This window comes from Microcaecilia unicolor, chromosome 6, assembly GCF_901765095.1.
Source record: "Microcaecilia unicolor chromosome 6, aMicUni1.1, whole genome shotgun sequence".
NCBI lineage: Eukaryota > Metazoa > Chordata > Amphibia > Gymnophiona > Siphonopidae > Microcaecilia > Microcaecilia unicolor.
In genome coordinates this window covers 281,266,367-281,292,735 of record NC_044036.1, presented here as the reverse complement: position 1 = coordinate 281,292,735, position 26,369 = coordinate 281,266,367, and the positions used below count along the sequence as shown (strand labels likewise).

At 45.1% G+C, this 26,369-nt stretch overlaps 1 protein-coding gene across 1 annotated transcript in view; it reads left to right on the top strand.

Annotated features, from left to right (window-relative positions):
• The first annotated feature begins 853 nt into the window (after nt 1-853).
• LOC115473023 (centrosome-associated protein 350-like) overlaps nt 854-26,369 on the top strand; it is a 161,039-nt gene continuing 135,523 nt past the window's right edge. The window contains exons 1-10 of the mRNA XM_030207618.1: nt 854-937; nt 1,569-1,716; nt 1,874-1,959; nt 4,485-4,528; nt 8,058-8,160; nt 9,198-9,333; nt 11,721-12,316; nt 14,419-14,547; nt 17,277-17,375; nt 23,589-23,726. Of these exons, the coding sequence (XP_030063478.1) occupies nt 1,706-1,716; nt 1,874-1,959; nt 4,485-4,528; nt 8,058-8,160; nt 9,198-9,333; nt 11,721-12,316; nt 14,419-14,547; nt 17,277-17,375; nt 23,589-23,726 (1,342 nt within the window). The 5' untranslated portion in view covers nt 854-937; nt 1,569-1,705. The remainder of the gene's footprint in view (nt 938-1,568; nt 1,717-1,873; nt 1,960-4,484; nt 4,529-8,057; nt 8,161-9,197; nt 9,334-11,720; nt 12,317-14,418; nt 14,548-17,276; nt 17,376-23,588; nt 23,727-26,369) is intronic.

Genomic DNA, 26,369 nt, shown 5'->3' with positions numbered 1-26,369 from the left:
TTTTTGTAAAAGTGCCCCCTAGGGTGCCCGGTTGGTGTCCTGGCATGTGAGGGGGACCAGTGCACTACGACTCCTGGCCCCTCCCACGAACAAATGCCTTGGATTTATTCGTTTTTGAGCTGGGCGCTTTCATTTTCCATTATCGCTGAAAAACAAAAACGTCCAGCTCACAAATTGTCGAATAAAACATGGACGTCTATTTTTTCCCAAAATACGGTTTGGTCCGCCCCTTCACGGACCCGTTCTTGGAGATAAACGCCCATGGAGGTAGACGTTTTCGTTCGATTATGCCCCTCTATGTCTGTGATCAGCTTTCCACACCTATGGTACCATCATCAGGTTAATGCAGAATGAGCCAGGGATGATGGGCCTGATATTCAAACAGGTTTAACCATGTAGGAGAGGCTCCTGCTTGGTTAAACCCTGCTGAGCTGGCCAGCCACTGATATTCAGCTTCACCTAATGGGTAGTGCTGCTGAATATTGACTCTAACTGGCCATTCCTTAACCAGCTAGGTTAGGGGCAGTCTGGAACAAAGTTTGGGCGAAGCCACAATGTAGCCAGTTAGCAACAATATTCAACCAATTAACAAGCTAAGTATGTGGATAAAGTTAGGACAGCAAAAAAGCTGATGAGGAGAGGTGAGACACACTGCAGAGGATACTGGGGACTGTGGAGCCTTGTTTGAGCAGTAGCTGAGGGGAGGTGTGTTGTTGCCAGGCGAGGAAGCTCAGCTCTCCTCTCCTCTCCCGCTTCTCCTGCCGCCCAGAACAGGGAGCGGCCTCAGTAAGACAAGCCCCAAACTGACATTTTTCTTAGACAGAAAAACACAGTGCAAGACAGCTGGGAGTATGCAACCTGTCTGAAAGCCCGTGCAGGCTGGCTCAGAAGCAAAGGCAGCAGGAGAGAAGCAGAGGAAGAAGGAAAGCTTCTTAAGGTAGCCACAAACTTGGAAAGGGGGGGGGGGAGGGGGAACACACTGCACAGGGCACAGCCTTCTTCAGCCTCATTAGAAAACACAGTTTAACTGAAAGTTTACTTTCTACAGCACTCATGTTTTCCCTGATCTGCCACTGCTCATCACCTCAATATTATACTGACTGAAACAATTATGAATGAGTGGTTGGAACTGGTCAGGGTTAACATTTTTATACTGGGATTTTATCTGCGATAGCATGCTTGGAAGTCAATGTTGATAGCTGAGCCAGTAGACCAATGCACGAGAACTGGGTTTGATTCCCGGAGAAGATCTCTGGACTAGCCAGGGTTGGGGATACTGCAGAGGAGGTGCTCACAGATCCTGGGTAGAGGGAGTCTCGTCCATTGCTCAACAGTGATACCCAGAGGCCAGACTGTGGAGGGAGCTGAGCTCAGCGGTCATAGCTAAGGAATGTCACTTTAATAAACTGCTTTTGGAGGAGGATGTAAAATAAGGCATGAAATCCCTAGTAGTTGCAATTGAAGGCTCTGATGGTTCTGATTGAGCTGGGAACCCGATGTAGCAAGAACAAATTGGTAGATGAAAAGAAAGTTGAACAGCGACTTGTTATGCTTTGCATTTTATGCAGAGGTGGAGTTGCCTGCTTACTTGGATGGGCTAAGGACAAGGAAGTCTTATTGGGAAGGAGGACTGATTCAGAGTTAGCAACCACAACATGGGGAGGAGGGGCACTGACCCCTTCCACAGCCACCTCAAACTATACCTATGACCTTGTGGTAAGGATGAACTACGTAGTGTATGTGACACTTATGAGAGTTGCACTGTGCCTGGGTGATCTCTTGTCTTGGTGACAGTGCGAGTAAACACAAGCACTCAGTTAAGATTTCTTCCCAGAAAGTCAAAGCTTCTATTCTCATGTTATTCCATTGACAGCATTCTAGGGAACACTGAAGACAAATGGAATATGTCCTCCAGAGTGGGCTGCAGTTCGACTTGGGTAGAGAAGAGCCCTTTGGCTGGTAAGTGTAGCCTACAATGCTTCTACGAGTGGTTGGGAGACCCATGTGTCAAACTGTAATACATTCTCAATAAATATTTGAGCCACAAATTCAAATGGACACAGTTGTCACCATACTGGCTACTTAAATGGTGCTTCCACAATGCCTACAACCAAATCAGAGTAGCTGGTTAAGGACATGCTAAAATTATTAATAATGCCAAAACAATAGAATGTACCGCTGATAACTTGGAATCATGTATAACACCTTGGGGTCTGATAGTTTAAGAAATACAAAACAGGGCTACAGAAGCTGACTCACAGCTGATCGAGATTCTCAGTGGTGAAAGGGGATTTGGACTGGAATCTTTGAGATTCTCTCAAGGTCTGGGTTTAGCTTGGGAGTCTTCATGTTGCCTGTTATTGTTAGACCAGTGTCTCCACAAACCAAGAAAGTGGCGGATGCTGAATTTCCAAGCAATATATTTACACTTTTACTGTGTACCAGAATTGGATTTGCATCAAGACATGTTAGGAATCTCACTGTACCTACACAATGTTCTAAGCCCTCAACTTGTAACGCAAAGCAGAATCTGCAACGGAGATGGTGACTAAAGATCAAAGTCCTTCCTGAGATAAACTGCAACTTTATAACCAACCTATTATTATAGTTTTGTTTACTGTTCTGCTATTACTATTGGTGATAAACATATTTACTTTCATACACCTTGAATCCACACTCTAATCATTATTGTCCTGCATGGTTTGAACACGTGTATGGGTGAATTATGAAAACATGTAATTTGAGAACCTCACAGCATAAATATAGAACTAATATGTGAATGAAAAATATTTTTAGATGCTACTCTCATCTGTTTATGACTCTTCTTTTTCTAATTCTAGAAAGTTTGCTTCTTAGGTACAGCTACCTGTTCAGTAATGTTTATTTGATGTTGGTGATTGCGTTTTGATTTATAGCGCCCCCCACTGCTATATATATTTTCCTAGGAATTTTTCTTTGCTGTTTTATAAAACCTCTGTATCTTTATAAAAGAAAAAGGCTTCTACAATAATCCCCAAGAGCGTGCAAACACACTTAATACAAATTTACACCTGTGGGTATGTGGGTATGCGTGCCAATCCGGAACTACTGCCAGGCTACTGCTAGAGCCCGAAGGTGGTTCCCATCCCCAGTGCGTGCCATTTCTGGTGCTACAAAAATATTTTCTATTTTTATAGCGCCGGTGCTTACTCAGTGGTATGGCACTGCGGGAGCCCTTAGCGCCACATCAAGGGGTGGTGATAAGTGCTCCCTCCCCAAATGGCTGTTCAGTAAGTGGTTCACTTACCACATGGCCATTTCGTTTTGAGAAGAAAGACAGCCTTTTACCCGCTGCGGCCTCAGTGCCAGTCAAAAATACACGCTGATGCTAGTGCAGGTCCTTTTTTACCGCAGCTTAGTAAAAGGACCCCTTTGTGTATATATTCACATATTTTATAAAGTACTTTACAAATCTGCCCCTGCTCCACACAACCTACTGTGCCCTAGGAATGCCTACATACATGTAAATATACACATGCTCCCGCCTGCTCACATACTTGTACACATGGATTCACCTGCCTTTTTCCACATGGAAAACCAGGGCTGGTGTTAAATATTCTGGGGCCCAGGGTAGAAATGTAGGAGGGAGCCCCAAAGCCTACCAGCAGGCCTTCAGCCTGAGACAGGCCCAACGCAATTGCCCTGTTTGCACTCCTCTAACACTGGCCCTATGTACAGCATAGGTGGAAATGTTTTAACAAATTACTCCATTATGTCTACAGTAAATCTAAATAGTACTCCACACAGATCAATTCTACTGCAAATAATATTGATAATCTCAAAAAAACCACACTCGCAGTGAAACAGTGTCTATACTGAATAGGGGGAAAAAAGTCTCAACCAACTGTGACAAAAATTCAATGGATGATTGCACACAGTAAAAAGTCATGACAGACTGAACCCCCCCCCCTTTTTTTTAATTTTTGTATTTTTAGTCTCTTTTATATGTACGTCTTGAAAAACAAGTCTTGTGCATCAATGATCCTCCAAATCTTATAGAGTCAAAAAAAGATAAATTTAACTAGACTTATCTTTACAATGTCGACTCCAGCTTGCGTGTTAATTAACGTGCGGTCCCAATGGTTCCATTTCGTGTTGCTTCCTCAGGGAACCACACCGCAGAACATCCAAATTTAAGATTGCTCAATGCTGGAGAACACACTTTCCTCGACCCGTGGTTTTTTTTAAGTCTATGATGACATTTTACTGTGTGCAATCATCCATTGAATTTTTGCCACAGTTGGTTGAGACTTTTTCCCCCTATCCAGTATAGACACTGTTTCACTGCGAGTGTGGTTTTTCACAGTAAATCTAATGCACAATGTTATAGATACTTATAATTAACATCAACAGCATGTATCTGAATGTGGAAAGCGCTGTAAATTGAGATAATCTTTATTGTAACAAACTTTGGGTGTTTAATGTCCTGCATGTTACTTTTCTAGATGTGTCTTTAGCTTGGGACAGTTTTTTTAAAGCAAAGGATGTGGTGAGTACTGTTCTAAAGCTAATTCTATTTTGATGACAAGATTTCCCGAGATGAAGCCATTTCAGTCCAATGATCTCTTGGTCCAGGTTTTGAATGCTATCCACTATACTTCTGGATCATGGGCATAGTTTGAAGGTTTCATTTGGGGGGGGGGGGGCAAAGGGTGGGGCGTGTCTCTCTTGATCTCCTTAGCACCCGGTATCACCCTCCTCTGTCTTCCAATCTCCCGAGCTGACAGCAGCCTCAGCAAAAGCAACACGCATGCTGCTGTAGACCTGCTCCGGAGGCCCTTCTCTCTCCTACAGGTTCCCGCCTACACGGGAACAGGAAAGGAGAAAGAAAGGCTTCTGGGGGCAGGTCTAAAGCAGCATGCGTGCTGCTTTCTCTTAGAGGCTGCCGGCGGCTTGTGGGATAGGAAGATGGGTTGGCAGCTCGTTTGGGGGGGCACTGCCCTCCTTGCCCCCCCAAACTACGCCCATGTTCTGGATTCAGACACTAGGCCCTTGTGGTTCATCTAGAGACTGTGGAAAGACCTAGGGGCCCTTTTACTAACTAGTGGTAGGGTTAACGCGCATCGGTACTACCGCCAAGGTAGCGTGGGCACCCGGCAGTAATTCTGAAGTTGACGCGTGCTATTTCCTGCAGTAGAAAATAATTTTCTATTTTCTACCATGGGGGGCATTCCTGGCAGTAATCGGCAGCATGGTCACATTGGCGCATGCTGCATGATTACCGTGCGAGTAGCATGTAAGCCTTTACCGCTAGGTCAAAGGGTGGCAGTAAGGACTCAGACAGTAAATAGCCACATGCTACTTTTAATTTTACCACACAGCCATTTACTCCCCCATTTAAAAAAAAGCCTTTTTTCCCAGCCGTGGTAAAAAATGGCCCAGCGCGGTCCAATTTCACGTGCCCAGACCACCACAGTCCACTTTTTACCTCAGTTTAGTAGGAGTGGAGGAGTAGCCTAGTGGTTAGTGCAGTGGACTTTGATCCTGGGGAAGTGGGTTCAATTTACTCCAGCTCTTAGTGTCTGTGGGCAAGTCACTTAACCCTACATTGCCCCAGGTACAAAATACGTACCAGTATATTTGTAAACCACTTTGAGTGTAGTTGCAAAATACCACAGAAAGTCTGTACATCAAGTCCAGTTTCCCTTTCCCTAAAAGGGCACCTCAATTTTCTTATTTCCCACTTATGTTTACAATGCCTAAACACACTCTTTCTCCTTGTGGAGGAGTCACTGTGGGACTGTAGTGAAGCTTGCCGAGGTTTTTAGTGCAAGAGGCTTTTTCTGGATTTGCACTATTCAAGTGGGCAACAACTAGATATTGGCACCTCCAGGACTCCAGTACTGAGGCAGGTTTGCTCCTCTGTCTTGACACGTTTACCACCATTTGGTAAAAGGGCCCCTTAGTGTGGGGAAAAACAGGCTACCTCAAGATGTGTTAAAGCGGTTTTGCAGAATTTTGCCTGTTCATGCTTGCTAACTCTCCTGTTTGCTATTGTTTTTCAAAACATCTTTTGACGGGGGAATGTCGTGGGCAGAGAATAGATATGGAAGCATTAACCAGCTAGCGCATTTGCGTTAACTAATGCAGACTTAACGTATCAGCACTTACTGCCTCCTAAATGCGAACCTTAGTGCACAACCTGAAATTCAAAAACTGGAAAATGCCCTAAAAAAGTGTCATGTAATGTGGGGAAGTCCCGCATTAGAACATGTAAAGCCCAGTCTTCAGCATGATTTTTGTGACTCTGGGCAAGTCACTTGGGGGTCCTTCTGCTAAGGTGCGCCGAAAAATGACCTGCGTTAGTGTAGGTGCATGTTTTGGACGCGTGCAGATCCATTTTTCAGCGCACCTGTAAAAATGCCTCTTTTAAAATTTTGACTGAAAATGGACGTGCGGCAAAATGAAAATTGGCATGCATCCATTTTTGGGTCTGAGACTTTACTGCTACCCATTGACTTAGCGATAAGGTCTCACGCGTTAACCAGGCAGCAATGGTCTGCATGCATAGAATGCCTTTTACTGTCTGGTAGCGCCACATGCCAGAAAATAAAATGTATTTTCTGGCGCTCGTATCAGACGTGCATAAAAAATGAAATTACCGCCCGGGCCATGCGGTAGCTGGGCAGTAATCCCAAATTGATGCGCGTTGGGCACGCAAAGGCATCTATGCGGCTTAGTAAAAGGGCCCCTTAACCCTCCATTGCCCCAGGTACAAAATAAGTACCTGTATATAGTATGTAAACTGCTTTGATTGCAAACAGAAAGGCGATATGTCAAGTCCCATTCCCTTTCCCCTTAGTAAAAGGCCCCTTAAATTCCCTTTCCAACCCACTAACTACACACATTTCTTCACACGAGGCTGCTTGCATCTGTATTAAAAAGAGAAGGAGAGTGATTTAGAACTGGACTTGTATATTTTGCCCATTGGAAATGTGTGTGTATATTCCTTGCCTTAGTGTAAGAGGACTTGCCAGAGGGGCAAAGTGAGCCACAGGAGAGAAGGAACCAAAAATTGTAACCACAACAACAGATCTGGTAAAATGTGAGAGAACCACTGCTCTTTCTGAGACCCATTTGTGCATGTGCTTCTGAGAAAAGCCTAGGATAAAATCAGACCCTTTGGAGAAGGTGGATCCTGACTTAGGGGCCTTTTTACTAAAGGTTTGGCATTCCATGTGCCAATCTGGAACCACTGCTGGGCTGCCACAGGAGCCCGGCTGCAGTTCCCACTCCCAGAATGCGCCGTTTCCGGTGGTGCAAGAATTTTAAAATTTTTGTATCGCCGGCCCTTAACTGGTGCGGCGCTGCCCGGTTAGCACCGGAGCCCCTACCGCCATCTCAATGGGTGACGTAAGGGATCCCCACCGAAATGGCCATGCGGTAAGTGGTTCACTTACTGCACGGCCATTTCTTTTTGTCAAAAATAGACAGCCTTTTACTCGCTGCAGTAAAAGGGGGCCTCAATGCATATCGAAAACATGCATTGAATAGCAGAGGCCCCCTTTTATCACAGCTTAGTAAAAAGGCCCCTTTCAGTTGTAAAACCCATTTAGTTTTATGCTCTGGATCAGCTTACAGCCCTTATAGACTAGATCGTTCAGCTTTCTTGCTTTTCAGAATGCATAATTTACTATTTCCTCCAACAGTGCTTTGTAAACCAAAAGCAGTGGGTGAAAATAAAAATAAAAAAAATTTCTGATAATTAAAAAAACCAATAGAAAAGAAAGTAAAAATAAATAAATAAAAAGAGACAGGTGCAACACTCCGATAGAAATAAGGCAGTACGTAGAGTTTGATTTGCCGCATTTATCTTTACAAGACATTGAACTGCATACTGTACATTTCAGCCATGGAAACACGTCCAGCAAGTTCAGGCATGTCAACCTTTATATTTGCCTAAGCACCTGTCAGTTAATTGACATAATGCAGCATAAAAGTGGGACATTCACATATGATTTTGTAAAAATGTAGTCATATAATTTCTATTGGCTTGAAATGCATACCTGTTGTTGCAGCTGCAGAGGATCGAAAACAAACTTGATATTCAGACGTGGCACCAAACTCAGGCACAGAAAGTTAGAAGGTGGCTGTACTTAGAAAGGCAGCTTCTCTCTGGTGGTGAGTTAAAACATGGATACAAGAAAAAAAAAGTCTTTCATCTTCTACATGGGTTTCTTTTCTGGATGGAATGTAAAGAGGTGGCACCAGTACTCTTTAATTACTACTGCACATGTTACCCTCTATTTTGCATAAGTCAGTACTGGTAGCTCAGCCTCAGTGGCAGCATGAAGAGAGGGGCTTGTGGTTGGCTCCTGGCTCTATTCTTTCATTCTCCAGGCTAGCTGGGGCTGGGGATACTGTACAGCAGGGGCTCTCACCCCAGTCTTCAGGACACAGTTAGGGTAAGGGTAAAGATAATGCATTTGATATACTGCCTTTCTGTGGTTTAACAGATACTGGTTTTCAGGATATTCACAATAAATATGCACTAGAAAAATTTGCATACACTATTTCTATTGTCTGCAGTTCTATCTGTAGTTCTGCCTAATGGACTGGGTTGAGAACCACTACTGTAGAGGCATCACTCCTAGCTCTTTGGATAGAGTCTCAAGCATTAGTCAACAGTGACACCTAGTGGGCATGCCCATATAGTCCATGACAGCTGGGTTTTAGAAAGGGACAAAATGTGCGGTTATTGGCTGAGGCTGCAATGGTTGAACTGAGTGGAGGGAGGGGACATAAAAAGATTGGGGGGGGGGGGGGGGGGGGGAGGAACCAGGAAGTTCTGAATAAAGATTATAACACCCATGATTGGTCATACTGATTTACTACTTTGATAGAACAATTTAAAAAATTGTACACAGATTAAATAGACTTAAAACTAAATTTTCAAGTTGACAGCGGTTTTTAAAGTCAGTTACTTACTGATCCAGTGAATAAATTAAATTTGCTTGTCATCTGTTGTGTATTTAAGAAGTAGAAAAACCAAACGTACTTTGCCAGGAACATGGTGGACCTGGGCATGTTAAAACCTGCCTGAGCTCAGAAGCTTAGAGTCTGGCACATTTCTCTCTCATGAACTCCAATGGTGAATATCCAGGGTGTTTGTTCTTGATACAGTAATATGAGTCTGAAATAAATATCATGTTGGGAAGTTGCAGAAAGGAATGCAGAAAAGGACAATTCAGGTTCTAATGTGAGGGTCCGTGCCACAACTGCTGCTAAGGGGGATCCCAGCTTTACATGCAGAGGCCTGCAATTTAAGAAGTCAGAGGAGAACTCCGCACACAGGTACTGTCTATATTGCCTTTGGATTGTAAGCTTTTTGGGGCAGGAACTCTTTTCATTCCTCTCAATTGCTCTTTAACCATCTACATTGGCTTCAGGATCTTTTACAGAAGGGACTGAAGAAGTTTTCAGAGCTCATATTCACTATCATTGCAGAAATGCCAGGGGTGGCCCATCCCCAAAGAATGAGATTTATGTTATCTGCATCTGAAACAAACAAACAAAAAACCTAAGGGGTCCTTTTACTGAGATGTGCTGAGAAATGGCCTGCGGTAGTGTAGACGTGTGTTTTGGCTGCGCACAGATTTTTCAGCGCACCTACAAAAAATGCCTTTTTAAAAATTTTTGCTGAAAATGGATGTGCGGCAAAATGAAAGTTGCCATGCATCCATTTTGGGTCTGAGACCGTACTGCATGCCATTGACCTAGCGGTAAGGTTTCAAGTGGTAACCGGGCAGTAGTCTTTGACCCCTTATATATTGGACTTACATTGGCTCCCTGTAGAGGAGGTAAATCAGATTGCCTGTGTGATCAATTTCTATTATCTTTTCCTTCAGTGCGAGAAGATTTTTGTCTTCTTCTCTTTCTTATCAGGTACTTACCTTTTGGAATGTTTTGCCATTAGAACTTAGAACAATTAAAAATTATTATGTTTTTAGGAGGTGGCTTAAAATCTTTTTATTTAAGAAATATGTAGCTCTAATTGAGTTTTTAATTTATGTTGTTTTGTATGATTGTATTAATTTGTACTAATGCTGTTTACTACACGTGTGTTGAACAATGTGTTCATTTTAAAATTTTGTAACCCGCAGTGAACTATATTGGTATTTCAGGCTATAAGACCTGTATAAAATTAAAAAAACAACAACAACTGTGGAATACAAGTGGTAAATACATAAATTAAGAAGCAAGATCTCACATGGGAGGAAAAGAGAAAAAGAAAGAAGTGGTTGTAAAAGCCTCTGTGCTTGTTACATGCTTTCTTGAACTCAGATATTATCCTTGTCTCCACCACCTCCACTGGGAGACTGTTTCACACATCCATCACCCTTTCATAAAGAAGTATTTCTTTAGACTATTCCTGAGCCTATACTCTTTCAACTTCATCCTACGCCCCCTCATTCCAGAGCTTCTTTTCAATTGAAAGAGGCCTGCCTCCTGTGTATTTATGCTATAGAGATATTTAAATGTCTCTATCTGACTTTCAATATATATTTACACTATAAAGTGTTTGGACAAAGGCAGTATCGGGGCATTTTCGAAAGAGAAGGGTGCCCATATTCCGACACAAATCGGGAGATGGGCGTCCTTCTCTCAGGGTCGCCCAAATCGGCATAATCAAAAGCCGATTTTGGGCGCCCTCAACTGCAGTCCGTTGCGGGGACGATCAAAGTTCATGGGGGCGTGTCAGAGGCCTAGCAAAGGCGGGACTGGGGCGTGCTTAAGAGATGGGCGTCCTTGGCCGAAAATGGAAAAAAGAAGGGCATCCCTGACGAGCACTTGGTTGACTTTACTTGGTCCATTTTTTTTCACGACCAAGCCTCCAAAATGTGCCTGAACTGACCAGATGACCACCGAAGGGAATCAGGGATGACCTCCCCTTGCTCCCCCAGTGGTCACCAACCCCCTCCCACCCTAAAAAATTTTTTTTTTAATTTATTGCCAGCCTCAAATGTCATACCCAGCTCCATAACAGCAGTATGCAGGTCCCTGGAGCAGTTTTAGTGGGTGCAGTGCACTTCAGGCAGGCGGACCCAGGCCCTTCCCCCCTTACCTGTTACACTTGTGCTGGTAAATGTGAGTCCTTCAAAACCCATCTGAAACCCACTGTACCCACATGTAAGTGCCCCCTTCACCCAATAGGGCTATGGTAGTGGTGTACAGTTGTGGGGAGTGGGTTTGGGGGGGGTTTGGGGGGCTCAGCACACAAGGTAAGGGGGCTATGCACCTAGGAGCAATTTGTGAAGTCCACTGCAATGCCCCCTAGAGTGCCCGGTTGGTGTCCTAGCATGTGAGGGGGACCAGTGCACTGCGAATGCTGGCTCCTCCCATGACCAAAGAGCTTGGATTTGGTTGTTTTTGAGATGGGCGTCCTCGGTTTCCATTATCGCTGAAAACCGGGGACGACCATCTCTAAGATCGACCATCTCAACATTTAGGTCGACCATCTCTAAGGTTGACCTAAATGTTGCGATTTGGACGTCCCCAACTGTATTATCGAAACGAAAGATGGACGCCCATCTTGTTTTGATAATACAGGTTTCTCCGCCCCTTTGCCAGGACGTCCTTAGAGATGGTCGTCTCCGTTCGATTATGCCCCTCCACGTATGATATAGAAGTATCAATATGACTATTATTTTATTATAACCAATGCTAATCTCTTTAAAAAGGAAGTGCAATGGAAGTAATCATTCTTGGCCAATAAAGGAAAGTTCAGATCAAAATTATGACAAGAGAAATGCATCAACTGACATGGCCACTGCTCTTTACAACAGGAGAGATGAATCCAGTTCCATTCTACTGCAAGACAGCTATAAAGAACCTGTAGTTTGTGCATTCCACTCTGTGTACTCTCCTTCAAAGACACCCCATGCACTGATAGGTCTGGAAAGTCGTGGCAATGAAGCTAAAATCAGCACAAAAATGGGAAGTTCTAAAAAGTCAATGGAAGATGCTCTTGGAATGCATGAGCATAGTTTAATGCCCCCTTTTGACAACATGGGTTTCCAGCATGACACTTCCTCGTCATCTCTGCTCTCTCCCCCCTCGCTTCAAGACGGCATGTACATTCAAAAGCTGGAATGTCTCCGGAACAGATCTGCAGACAGCAGACTGGAAATGCTGAAAAACAGGATCAGGGAGCAAAGGCAAGGGTACAGCAAGACCTCCCCAGGACCCTGGAGAGCCCCACAACCTGCCAAAAGAATTCCTGCAAAACAAAAGCTTCGCAAAGTGACCTTTGCCCCTCCACCACCCGTCTATAAAGGTCAGCAACTGTAATTTTTCATGTCATGTGGAGGCTAATGAGTGTGATGCAAGGTATTCATTCATTACTTCATTTTAAAAAAATACATTTTATTGGACGGTAGCAAGTAGCTCATACCTAACTTTTAATTTCAGAACTTCCAAGTTACCCAGTTCCAGGAGGGAAATTTTAGGTCAGTTCTGGATTTCTAACAGCTTCGTCCTGATGCATTATGGGACCTTCAACACTGATATCAATGGTAGAATCAGGGATTACAAATCCCACTGCTTTGGGATTGGATTGATGAAAAACTCTCCTTCCTTGAACTGAGTAACTTTGCAGCTCTAATTCTTTAATTTATACTCCATGGTCCTGATATTCTAAACAAATTTAAATGACCAGGAGAGGGCACCTGGCCACTTATATAGCTGAAAATGCTCGGTTAGCAGCCATGCTGAAACTGGTTATTTTGTGAGCATTCTGGGGGGGTGGAGTTGGCACTTAGCTGATTAAGCAGTGGAATAGGAAGGGGGGGCGGGGGGGGGAGGTCCGCCCCGGGTGCACGTCGCTGGGGGGTGTTGGCTCCGCGCTGGTGCACTGCCCTCTCTGCCCCGGAACAGGTTACTTCCTGTTCCGGGACAGAGAGAGCAGTGAATCAGCGCGGAGCCGACACACCCCAGCAACGTGCAGTCGGGGCGGATCGGCCCTCCCGCCTGTCCCTCGCCACAGGTATGCGCTCCGGGGGGTGCGCTCCAGCGGGAGGAGGGTGCGCAGTGCTGCACCCGTGGGGGGGGGGGGGGGGGGGTGCGCAGCGGCGACCTGCCCCGGGTGTCAGCTCTCCTCGCTAAGGCTCTGTGATTAAGTGCCAATTTTCAGCATTTAACTGGCTAAAATAACCTCATAAATAAAACCGCATAAAAGTAAATTCTATCTTTAAGTGGTTCACAATAGCTAGTAAAGTGCTGAATATTGCACTTAAGTGGCTATCGCCTATATTTACTAAGGTGTGCTATGCGGGCTTTAGTGTTTTTAATGCACATAATGCGCCCATAGAAATATATAGGCACATTAGCATTTAATGCACCTTAAGTGAAAGGATGCATTAGAAACGCTAACGCACCTTGGTAAACATACTCCTATGTTTTCACTGCCTCGGAATACCTGGTAATTCAATGTTGAAGCCTGGACATGGTCCAGCATTGAATTTCCGGGGATGACACCAGCAGTGGTCAGCAAAACGTTGACTGCCGCTGGCGAAGTGCTCAAGATGTTTCGAATTCTTGAAAGGCGTTTTTTTTTTCTGTCCATGTTTGCACACATTTCTGTTTTAGCATACAATTCTGCATTTCTCCATGTGCTCTTCTGCTTGCTTCTAGTTTTGCAAATGTTTTGATTAGGGGGCATTGACAACCAAGATGGGGTCAAGCTCTAGCCTCCTAGGCTATCATCGATTATGATAACAACAATTAAAGTAACACTGTCCGGAAAAGTTCCCACTCCCTTCTCCCTTCTCCCTTCTTCATATTGTTCCTGCTTTCTCGGGATTTGAGCCATGTAAGGATGTTTGGTCAGATGAGACTAACCATTGGAGGGCTGTATGGCATCAGTTGGATATTTTATGCTTCTACGTAAAATGAATTTTCATTTTTCCACAAATTGAAGCAGAAGTGGGGGAGAACCTGGATTAGGGAGTTCTTTGCTCTGCTCCAGATTCACTCCCTCCCATAGGAGCCAACTTTTCAAAATTATTGGGGGTGCTAAGCCCAATGGACACATATAAGGAATTTTCTCAATATTAAGCACCCACAGAGTTGGCTCCTTTGCCCCCTCTCCTCCTTTTTCCTGCAAGCTGCCTAGAAGGGGGCATCTGGAGCAGATCACACCCTGCTGCTCTGGAATCTGAAGTGGCAGATTTGGATTCCAGGCTGTTCCCTCAGAAGTTAGGCCCTGCATATTCTGCACCATAATTCAGAAAGCACGCCAAGGCCTAGAAAATGTATTTTTGAACACAGAGAAACATAGGACCAGGATTACAGTTTTCTTTATTAAGCAAAATGTAGGGGTCTCTGCTTTGTTGCAAAGCTTTGCAAGTATTATACTGTGTTAAATTATTGCTCCTGTAGGATTTAGTTCTCCTAGTGTGAAGCCAGTTAAGCTTCCCTGTGATGAAGGTGAAAATGCAGACTCTGAAAACCTAAGGATTACCACACCAGAGTACTTGTGGCGTAAGGATTTTAAACCTGGGACACAAGGTTAGAACTCATAAATTTGCATATACAATACATGTTTGCATATAATCTCCCTCATTGTATTACAGGTTGCTTAAATTTAATCACTATGCCTTGGATTCTATATAGGTCCTTAAAATTGGGCTGGATGCCAGAACTGTGTACAAGTAATAAAGTATGCCACACTTTGTTTTGTTATTTGAATATTTTTAATGCTGTAATTGTCTATTGCTTATGTTTGATTTATTCTTACTGTACACCGCCTTGAGTGAATTCTTTCAAAAAGGTGGTAAAGAAATGCTAAAATATAAATAAATAAACAAACAAATAAAAAAATAAATAAATGCTATTACAATCAATAATTGGTGTTAATTAGCACTCATTTGAAGTTACAAATGCATCTGCCCTGTGCCCTATTCTATAATAAGTGTGCCTAAATTTTAGGGCGCACAACTCAAAAGTGGGTGTGGTCATTTGAAGGGTTTGGGTGGGTCAGGGGTGTTCTCAGAAACTAAGCACGATCTGATAGAATTATGGCATTTCCATATCTAACTTGGGCGCTGGCATCACTCCAGGTTTCAGCAGGTGTAAATCCAGTGCCCGTAGTTAGTCATGAGATGCAGTGGAGGAGTAGCCTAGTGGTTAGTGCAACAGGCTTGGATCCTGGTGAACTGGCTTCAGTTATCACTATAGCTCTTTGTGACTCTGGGCAAGTCACCTAACCCTCCATTACCCCAGGTACAAAATAAGTACCTATATATAATATGTAAACCACTTTGATTGGAACCACAGAATAGCAGTGCATCAAGTCCCATCCCATTCCACCCCCCCCCCCATCCCTGCTAAGCTAGTATTCTGCAAAGGGCACTCACACTTTGTAGAACACTAGTTTAGTATGGATCTTTTCAATACCCAACTTTGAGCACCGTTTAATAAATCCAGCCCCACAGATGTGCTGAAATGAGCAGTATACTATTTGTGTATGCGTGAGATCAGCATTCAAAACTACTCTGTTCTTTAGGTGCAACATTCACTTAGCACATAAATACAGGGGTTGTACAAGTGGTAAGAACATGGGCAGGGCGTAGGCGGGGCTCTCACACGCATAACTTATACAATACTGTAAGGTACACACTAAAGTGCTGCATTTAGGTGCACACATTTATGCCTGCTATTGACATGGCATAAGTGGGCATAGGAGCCAACTTTTCAAAATGATTGGGGGTGCTGAATTTTTTTTTTTACAGGTGGTGCATTCCCCCCTCCTTCTCCTCCTCCTTCTTCCTATCTGCACTTGTTTGACTGATTGTTAAGTTCAGTTATTATAATCTTGGGAGGGAGACCACAGGACCTGAAAAGTTAATTGAAGGGTGCAAGGCTGTAGGTTTGCTTAGGGCGCCTGTTCCCCTTGTATTGCCTGTAAGTAGGATGACTAGAATAATACAGGGGAGTGTGTTAAGAAGTCCAAAATGGACCCCAAACATAGGCCACTTGAAAAAAAAGTTATGGAAAGAAATATCATATATCCTGAAGACATATATACCATGGAACTGTGAGCTCCTGGGGGAAGGTCAGAACACAGTTTATAGGTATGGATTTAGAAGAAAACAGTGGATTTAAGTCACAGCCTAGTAGTAGACTCAGTGAAAGATAATAGATAGTTCCTGTTTCCTAGAGCTTACATTCTGCTCAAGACCCAGCTACCAAACAAAAATAAGTTTTTGGTTACAATCAGTACTCACAGCCAAAGCCTTGATGATTGACAGTGCTGCTCACAAATTTCAAACTTTTGCTAATTTGATGCCTTTCTGTAGGTCACATCAAGAAAGGCACCAAAAGAAGGTGGGTGATTAGGAGAGGTTCATTATTTTTCACATACCTGAATTCTGCCAGTTGTCTCCAACTAGATGTAAAGTCCTGCTGCTGCTTTCTGATGCCAGACAAAATGAAAAGCTGGGGGGTGGGAACTACCGTGGCGGTACTTCCTTTTTAGCGAGTGTTAAGCCCACGCTGGGCTTACTGCCGTTTTGTAAAAGAGGCCCTTAATGCAGTAAAACATGGAATACCATGGGATGTGCTCAGATATCCTGCAGTAACCCTGAAATCTGTGCATAGTAACTGCATACTAAAAATGCTTCTAGTTTTTTTTGGGGGGTGTGTCAGGGGCAGAGAGTGGACATTCCTATGCTAACCTGTTAGTGCATCTACATTACTGCATAGTAACTGGTTAGTGCAGGGATACTATATGAGCCCTTACCACCCACAAGATGGGTGGCAAGTGCTGGGGTCTTGTCTGGATGCAGGGTGCTACATAAATTGAAATGTTTACATTATCTGCTGGCAACCGGTGAATGGGGTAGTAGAGGCCCGAGTGGGACAGGGTGGACCTGGGAGTCAGGTTTGTGAGGCTATGTTGTCTTTATAAAATAGCTCCAAAATAGGTACCTACCTGGACTTCCTCTAGGTGACCTGTTATGAAATCACCCTTGTGGAGGACACTTAGAGGGCACCTATGTGGAATCTATTCTACAAAGGCTGGGTAAATCCCACTGAATATCCCTCAAGGCTCAGTCAGTTTGAATTGATCAGATAAGAGCCTTTCTTAACCAGTCAACTCACTTTGAATATTGACCCCAGTAGTTTTCCACTTCCAAAGATCTGAATCTCTCACCCTCACCCCCTGAACACCAACCAGCCTGCATTACACTCTAATCTAATTCCATCCATTCTTGTTTTTTCTGTTGCTTGAGAAGATCGTAAAGAAGGCCGGATAAAGACCAAAAACAAGACTCCGAACCCAGCATCAGGTTCTTCCCGCTCAACTTGCCCCAAGAAAAGACTCTCAACTCCAGGTACATGAGCAAATGGCTAAATTGCCCTTTGTGAATGGATTTTGATCTTGCAGTTCTGCTATTTCTATTTGATGTGCAGAATATAGACAGATCTGTGAAGAATCAGGTGTATTAAGATAGCATCAGTAGCAAGTTTAGATTGCCAAGAGGTATACAGAAAGGTTGGTCTTTGCTATTCAATATATCATTACAGCCTTGCTGAGTCTGTAAAAAAAAAAATGAAGTTGTTTAATAAGAGGGGCAAAAGTCTGTGCTATCAGCTCAGCAAGCATCTCTTCATATGAAATTAGGAATGGCACAGGCAAAAATGCTGAATAAAATCCAGGAAATAAAAAATAATGCATTTTCTTTTGTTATTTTTGCTTGACTGGATTATTTGAGAAATGGTCCGCTCTCCCTCTGAGACTCAGTCAGAAGACCAGGCCATAAGGGGCATTTATCACTGTAAGAGCCCGGTGTCAGGGTCTCTTTATTGGTCATTAGTTTCTGTCAGAGATGATGGCAGGGCAGGGCAGGAAAGAGATGAATGAAGGTTCAGAGGTCAGTAGTGCGGCACTTGAGAATCTGATGAGTTGAAAATTTGCTGCAGTTAACTAAAAATTAATTTGTGGTCCGTTGCAGGACAGTGGCTCAGGTGCTAAAGACTGAGTCTGTTCCGGAGCATTCCATTGAGCCCTTGATTCACATCTGTAATCAATGCACGTATAATCACGATCAGACTCTAATGACTGGATCCAATGAAACGCCAATTAGAAACAAGCATATAGAAAATACCAGCAAAACAAATACAAGAAAATAAGCAAAACTTTAAGTCCTGTTGACTTAAAAAGCTAATAACAACCCAAACTGCCATGTTTTGGAGAGTTGCACACAGCAGGGGAGCCTCAATAAAATTTAGCAAAGATGATTAGCAGATTGAATCAAACTACACACATATATAAACAAACACAAAATCATCCTAAAAATTTTTTAAAGTGTCCATTGATTGATTTCTTTCATCAAGAGACAGATGTAGTCCTGGGCAGTGAAACTGTATTCAGCTAGAAGCCTCTATCAACCTTTATATTCATTGAAAATTGTTTAGACTGCTTTTTGAGAATTAGCTCAGTGTGGCTTATAACACTATGAAGATAAACACTGAGGCTTGGTTGTACCAAAGTCCAACAGACACAAACCACAAGTAGTACCAGGGCTTTTTTGAGGGGTATTTGGGGGTACTGAGTACTGGCACCTTTTCCATTGCCTACTAAAATTGACCAATGTTCCCCAAGTTTTAATGAAAGAGCTCAGGCTGTACACAACAATTCTGCCTTGTCGTAGATTCTGTGACTGGTTGCAAGGGGCCTAGCTATTGTGGGATGGGTTCCTCAGTGATCACCCCACCCCTGAAGAGTGGCCCGGCATTTGAGTACCGGCACCCTTTTCGCTAGAAAAAATGCACAGGGTAGTACCATAAGTAATTGAAATAAAATGTAGCCTTTATTAAAATACTCGACATGGCCATGTTTCACCTGCAGGCTGCATCAGGGGTAAAACATATACTCTTGCAACAATTAAAATTTGAAAGTACTTTCAGGAAATAGGTACAGGGTTCTCCCCTTCCCCTCCTTTTCCTACAGCTGGTGTTCTGATTTACTAGTACCTATTTGTTGAATGTAGTTTCAGCTGAAGTTGTCATGGTACATCTCCATGCTCCCTTACCTCTGCTTTGGGGCCCTGTGTGACATGCTCTGCTGCTTCCAGGGCTGCTCCCTCCTCTGGCCTGCAGATGGCTGTGTGTGCTTGTTTGGGGGAGGCTGGATTTGGGTTGATGCTGCTCAGGCCTGCCCCTTGCTGACATCTTCATTCTGGGCCTTCTTCTGCAATCCCTGCTCTCTGTCTCTTTGCCTTGCAACAGGCCATCCCTGGTTCCAGTGTCCTGCACAGCTTCAGCTTTCAGCACAGCTCCTGCTTTCAGTCCTGGTTCCAGCTTCCAGCAAAGCTTCTGCTTCCAGCACAGTTTCAGATTCCAGTCCTGGTTCCAGCGCAGCTTCTGCTTCCGACCACTTCCCCAAATGGACTTTCAACGGCGATGATGCCTATTTTTCACACGATCTATCAAGTTTAAAATACACGCCGGCACCATTGGCAGTCCGCTTTCCCACTCCCCCTGTGCCTAGGGTTACCATACGTCCAGATTTACCCGGACATGTCCTCTTTTTGAGGACATGTCCGGGCGTCTGGACGGGTTTTGGCCAGCCTGCCCATTTGTCCGGATTTCTGGACAAATGGGCGGGCTGATGCTGACGTGCGTGCGTGCGGTGGACCTCCCCTCCCCTTACTCACGATCTTCCCTGGTGGTCTAGTGACTTCAGGGCAGGAAAGAGCCCCCTCTTTCCTGCCTGGCGCGCTGCTCTGCATCCTGTATGCTGCCTGTGACGGTCTCGGCGAGATTCAAAATGGCCGCTGAGAATTGAAGTCTTGCGAGGCCGCTTCAATTTTCGGCGGCCATTTTTAATCTCGCCGAGACCGTCACAGGCAGCATACAGGATGCAGAACAGCGCTCCGGGCAGGAAAGAGGGGGCTCTTTCCTGCCCCAAAGAAGTCACTAGACCACCAGGGAAGATAGTGAGTAAGGGGAGAGGTGGTGACGGGGCCGGGGGGAGGGGAGGTGAGGTGAGGGGGTGACCAGGGGGAGGGGAAAATGCGACAGGGGGGCGGGGCGAGGTGCGACAAGGGGTGGGGAGAGGTGTGACAAGGGGCGGGGAGAAGGTGTGAAAGGGGTGGGGCGAGGGTATGAAATGGGGCGGGGCATGGGCGGGGCAAGTGTCTTCTTTTTTTAAGGACAAAAAATGGTAACCCTACCTGTGCCCTCAACCTGGCTACGCTACTGCTTCCAGCACAGTTTCAGCTTCCAGTTCCTGCTTCCTTCGACATCTCTATTGGAGCAATCCCTTTAGCAGGGACTTGCCTACCGCCTGCTACAGTCCGTCTCCTGGGCAGGCAGGCAGGCAATGCTGATCCACCCAAGGGCTCACTCACCCAGAAACATGACAGAAGTGTTGCCTTTCAAGCTTGATTGTTGCAATAGTATATCTTTTACCTCTGATGCAGCCAGAGGGCACATCCGATATTTTAATAAAGACTACCTTTTATTTCAATCAACTATGGTATTACCTGTGATTTGTGTCTTACAGCACTATGAATCACATTCTTCATAGGAGGTGGAGATCAAAATTGATGAATTGACATGTCCAGGTTGTGAGAAGCTCAGGTCCAGCAGAGTTTTAGAAGAAAGATTTGCCAACATATAGCCTTTTCTGAAATACCTGCAGGAGTGCAGTGTGTATTTGCCGGAACATGCAGTGGGAACAGCCATTTTACAAATACACACGTTGAAAAAAGGAACAATACGGACTTGAAAGTTTCCACATGGAGGTGTCAGCACTTACACATGGAACTGGTGATTTTGCAACTTCCACCTATTATAGCTACCCCATTTTACAAACCTACACATCTAAGTGCCGCCAATTGAGTAGTGAGGCTGTAATTTTAATGTAGTTTACTTTCAGAGGTGGACATTTACTACATGGGTTAAAAGAGAATGACTCTCTTAATTCCTCATGTAAAGCCCTGGCTGAAATGAGCATGTTTCAAAAACCTGTATATGCCTTTGAGCAGGTTAAACCCTTGAAATCTCTGTGGTGTGAATCTCAACATGTAAATAGCAGCTTTTTTGAAATCGATATTTACATATGTTTGCAATGCCACTATTAACATGTGGATACATTTCTAAAATAATGGCATATACCAGGGGTTCTTAACTCAGAGGTCCTTTTACTAAGGTGCGCTGAAAAATGGCCTGTGGTAGTGTAGGCGCCTGTTTTGGGCGCACGCAGAATCATTTTTCAGCGCACCTGCCAAAAATGCCTTTAAACTTTTTTTGGTGAAAATGGACGTGCGGCAAAATGAAAATTGCTGCGCATCCATTTTAGGTCTCAGACCTTACCACCAGCCATTGACCTAGTGGTAAAATCTCACATGGCAACTGGGCAATAAAGACCTACACGCGTCAAATGCCACTTGGTATGTGTCCAATACGCGTGTCTGAAATGTTTTGGACGCACGTATTGGACACGCGCCAAAAATGAAATTACTGCAAGAGCCACATGGTAGTTGGGCGATAACTCCATTTTGGCGTGCATTGGATGCGTGTAGACACTTACGCGGCTTAGTAAAAGTGCCCCTCAGTCCTTGGGACACACCTAGCTAATTAGGTTTTCAGGATGTCCACAGTGAATATGCATGAGATAGATTTGCATGCAACGGAGGTAGTGCATGCAAATTTATCTTATACATATTCACTGTGGATATCCCGAAAACTTGACTGGTTGGGTGTGTCCTGAGGACTGGGTTGAGAACCCTTGGCCTATACCAATAAAACAGAATAATAATGAAAGCGGGTTTACAGTAGCATAAAAGCAACTGATAGAAAAGAAGTAGGATGACACAACTTATACCAGTAAAAACCTGAGAAATGAGCAACAAAATAAAAAAAAATACACAACAGCATAGCCAAAGCAGTTTACATTAACAGCCTAAAAACCAAATTAGAAGTGAACCCTGTCCTTCATTTGTCATAGTTCAGGAGAGTTGGTGAATTGTAAGCAGTGGCGTAGCCACAGGTGGGCCTGGGTGGGCCAGGGCCCACCCATTTAGTGCTCAGGCCCACCCAACAGTAGCACACATTTAGCGTTAGCTGATGGGGATCTTAAGCTCGGCCAGCTGAAGACTTCCCCCTCATGGTAGCAAAAACGCTACTCTCCACGATACTGGCACCTGCACACGCTCAGTTTTCAGCGCATGCCTGCTGCATACTGCCAAGGTGGAAAGAAGCATTTTCCCGCCAGCTGAAATATTTTTTTTTGGTGGTGGTTGGGAGGGGGGAGAACACTTGGTGTCCACCCACTTCTTGCCCAGGCCCACCCAAAATTTGTTGTCTGGCTACGCCCCTGAATTTGTAAGTCCTGGGTTGCAGGATCAAAAAGCATAGAGGGCAATAATGAAAACCATTTTTGTGTCTAAAATGCTCTTCATTTATTTCTCACCCTATACATGGCTAAGGGTATGGACTAGGGAGGTGCACAAGACAAACATTTTCAGTTTGTTTGGGGTTTCTCCCAATTTTCGGACTCTTTACAGTTTATTTCACACATTTATTTTAATTTTAAAATGTTTTACGTTAGAACTTTTTATATGCACTAATTGACTTTGTGCATGTTAGTTGGTTAACATTTTAAACCAATTTAGTATGCACCAGATTTTCTAAGGAGCACTAATGAACTGAATATAGAGGCTGACCAAATTTCAGCTTTGGTTTCAGCTTTGCTGCTGAATCCAGCATGAAATCTGGTTTTGGTTTTGGCTGAAAGTGCCGGTGTATTTTCTGCTGAAATCAAAACTCCACATGACCAAAAGCGGGCTGCATGACCTCTCTGACAGAAAGCTCGCCTCCAACCCCAGCCCCCTTTCACCAAATGCTGCCGCTGCTGGCCCCTGACCAAACGTCATTGCCTTCTCACCACCCATAGGCCTTCCCGGGGCCTACTTTAGAAACCCTGGTGGTCTCGTGGCCTTGTCAGTGCAGGAGTAATCCCAAGTCGCTCCTGTATATGTTGACTCTACAGTCAAAATGGCTGCCAAGGCCTCTTGAAATTGGAACCGGCATGAGCAGGAGCAATCTCCAGTCATTCCTGCCCATGCCAGCATTTGACGGTAGCATGGATTTTCAGGCCAACCCCCTCCTGTTGCCTCTCTCATGGTTCAGAAACAAATCCAGGCAGGAATAAATCATAAGAACATAAGTGTTGCTATATTGGGACAGAATGAAGGTCCATCAAGTCCAGCATCCTGTTTCCAGCAGTGGCTAATCCAGGTTACAAGCACAAAGATCCCAAAACAGTGCAGTACATTTTATGCTGCTTATCCTAGGAATAAGCAGTGGATTTTTCTATTCTATCTTAATAATGGTTTATAGACTTTTCCTTTAGGAAGTTATCCAAACCTTTCTTAAACCCCAATAAACTAACTGCTTTTAGCACATTCTTTGGCAACGAATTCCAGAGATTTAACTACATGTTGAGTAAAGAAGTGTTTTCTCCAATTTGTTTTAAATTTACTACTTACTCACCCTTAGATTTCCATTGTGGCTCTTATCCTACATTTTGTGTGCAGGCTCTAAACTGTACAGTGCTTCTGCATGGCGAGAAGGACAGAAATTAATCAGAAAGATGCTTGGCCCTCCTCCTACCTGCCCAAAACTGGAAACGGCTGCTTCCTTGCATGAGGATAAAACTTCTGACAATAAATCAGGTATACCATAGAAAGACCTACTTTTAAATAAATAATAATTTGGTCTGGAAAACCAGATTAAGACATACCTTGTTTGTTGCTGGGTTCTTGAAGCAGTGGGAGACAAGGTGACCTGTCTAAGGTCCACGGCTAATGTTAAACATTCTAGAGCCCAGGGCAGAAATTTTGGGGGTGGGGCCCAGGGCCCATCGGCAGGCTTTATCTCCTTCAGATGTAGGCAGGTTTGGGGCCCCCTGTAGCATGGGGCCGAGGGCAACTTATTTGCACCCCACTAATGTTGGCCCTCCTAAAGTCACACAGAGACTTTGCAGTAGAGCCTAGGCTTAGACAAATGTTCCAATCACTAGGCCACACAGTGTATACCAAGGACTAATTTGTATTCACCAGGTCCAGGGTCAGACCTACAGTGCAGCAATTTAATTTTTTACACAAGCCCCTACTGCAGGGGCGTAGCTACGTGGGGCCACGGGGGCCTGGGACTCTGTAGATTTGGCCCTGGACCCCCCTGCTGACGACCCTCTCGACCCCCCTCCCGCTGCCAACCCACCGTCTCCGTCTGCTACCCTTGTTGGCGGGGGACCCCAACGGAGTGGAGGAGTGGCCTAGTGGTTAGGGTGGTGGACTTTGGTCCTGGGGAACTGAGGAACTGAGTTTGATTCCCACTTCAGGCACAGGCAGCTCTTTGTGACTCTGGGCAAGTCACTTAACCCTCCATTGCCCCATGTAAGCCGCATTGAGCCTGGCATGAGGGGGAAAGCGCAGGGTACAAATGTAACAAAAATAAAAATAAAATAAAATAAAATAAATAAACCCCCGCCAGCCGTCAGACTCAGAAACAGAATGAAGGAAGAAGAGGACCTCGGCTGGTAGGGGTTGGGGCCCCCTGCCAGCAAAGGTAGGTGATGGTGACAGTGACGGCGGGGAAGGGTCGAGAGGGTCGTCGGCAGGGGGGGGGTTAAAGTTGTTGTTGTTGTTGTTGTTGTTGTTGGTGGTGGTGGTGGTGGTGGTGGCGGCGGCGGCGGGGGGGTTCGGCAATGGCGGGGGGGGGGGGGGGTGGTCGGCGGCACCGGGGGAGGCTAAAATGTGCCCCCTCACCTTGGGCTCTGGACCTCCCTCCCACCGAAGTCTGGCTATGCCCCTGCCCTACTGACTTATGCGTCCATTTTGGGTCTGAGACCTTACCACCACCCATTCACTTAGCAGTAAGGTCTCACACATTAACCGGGCAGTAATCATCAACGCGCATCCAATGCTGATTACCGCTGAAAGGGGCGCCCAAATTTTCCTGAGGATGTCCTCAGAGGATGTCTCCACAAAGGGGCAGGGAAACCCGTATTATCGAAACAAGGTGGGCGTCCATCTTTTCTTTCGATAATATGGTCGGGGACGCCCAAATCTCAACATTTAGGTCGACCTTAGAGATGGCCATCCTTAGAGATGGTCGTCCCCGATTTTCGGCGATAATGGAAACTGAGGACGCCCATCTCAGAAACGACCAAATCCAAGCCATTTGGTCATGGGAGGAGCCAGCATTCGTACTGCACTGGTCCCCCTCACATGCCAGGACACCAACCGGGCACCCTAGGGGGCACTGCAGTGGACTTCAGAAAAAGCTCCCAAGTGCATAGCTCCCTTACCTTGTGTGCTCAGCCTCCCAACCCCCAGCCCCCAAAACCCACTCCCCACAACTGTACACCACTACCATAGCCCTTAGGGATGAAGGGGGGCACCTAGATGTGGGTACAGTGGGTTTGTGGTGAGTTTTGGAGGGCTCACATTTACCACCACAAGTGTAACAGGTGGGGGGGGGGGGGGGGGGGGATGGGCCTGGGTCTGCCTGCCTGAAGTGCACTGCAGTACCCACTAAAACTGTTCCAGGGACCTGCATACTGCTGTCATGGAGCTGGCTATGATATTTGAGGCTGGCATAGGGGCTGTAAAAAATATTAATTTTTTTAGGGTGGGAGGGGGTTAGTGACAGCTGGGGGAGTAAGGGGAGGTCATCTCCGATTCCCTCTGGTGGTCATCTGGTCATTTAGGGCACATTTTTGTGGCTTGGTCGTAAAAAAAAAAGGACCAAGAAAAGTCGGCCAAGTGTTTGTCAGGGACGCCCTTCTTTTTTCCATTATCGTCCGAGGACGCCCATGTGTTAAGCACGCCCCAGTTCCTCCTTCGATAAGCTTCCGACACGCCCCTGTGAACTTTGGTCATCCCCGCGACGGAAAGCAGTTGAGGACGCCCAAAATCGACTTTCGATTATGCTGATTTGGGTGACCCTGGGAGAAGGATACCCATCTCCCGATTTATGTCGAAAGATGGGCGCCCTTCTCTTTTGAAAATAAGCCTGATAGCGGATGCATGTAAAAAATAAAATTACTGCCTTGGCCACATGGTAGCCGGGCGGTAGTTCCGAACTGACGCACGTTGGATGCACGTAGGCGCCTATGGGGCTTAGTAAAGGGACCCGTAGTAACATAGGGGTCATTTTACTATGTTGCGTTGGGCACAGTGCAAGAATGATTACATCACCAAGCCAGCACTGCAGATGGATACAAGTTAAAAGTCTGTGAAGCACTGAACACATATTATGACTGTGGAGGGGGGGAGAGGGAGGAGGTCTTCCCCTCACATGTCCTGCCATAA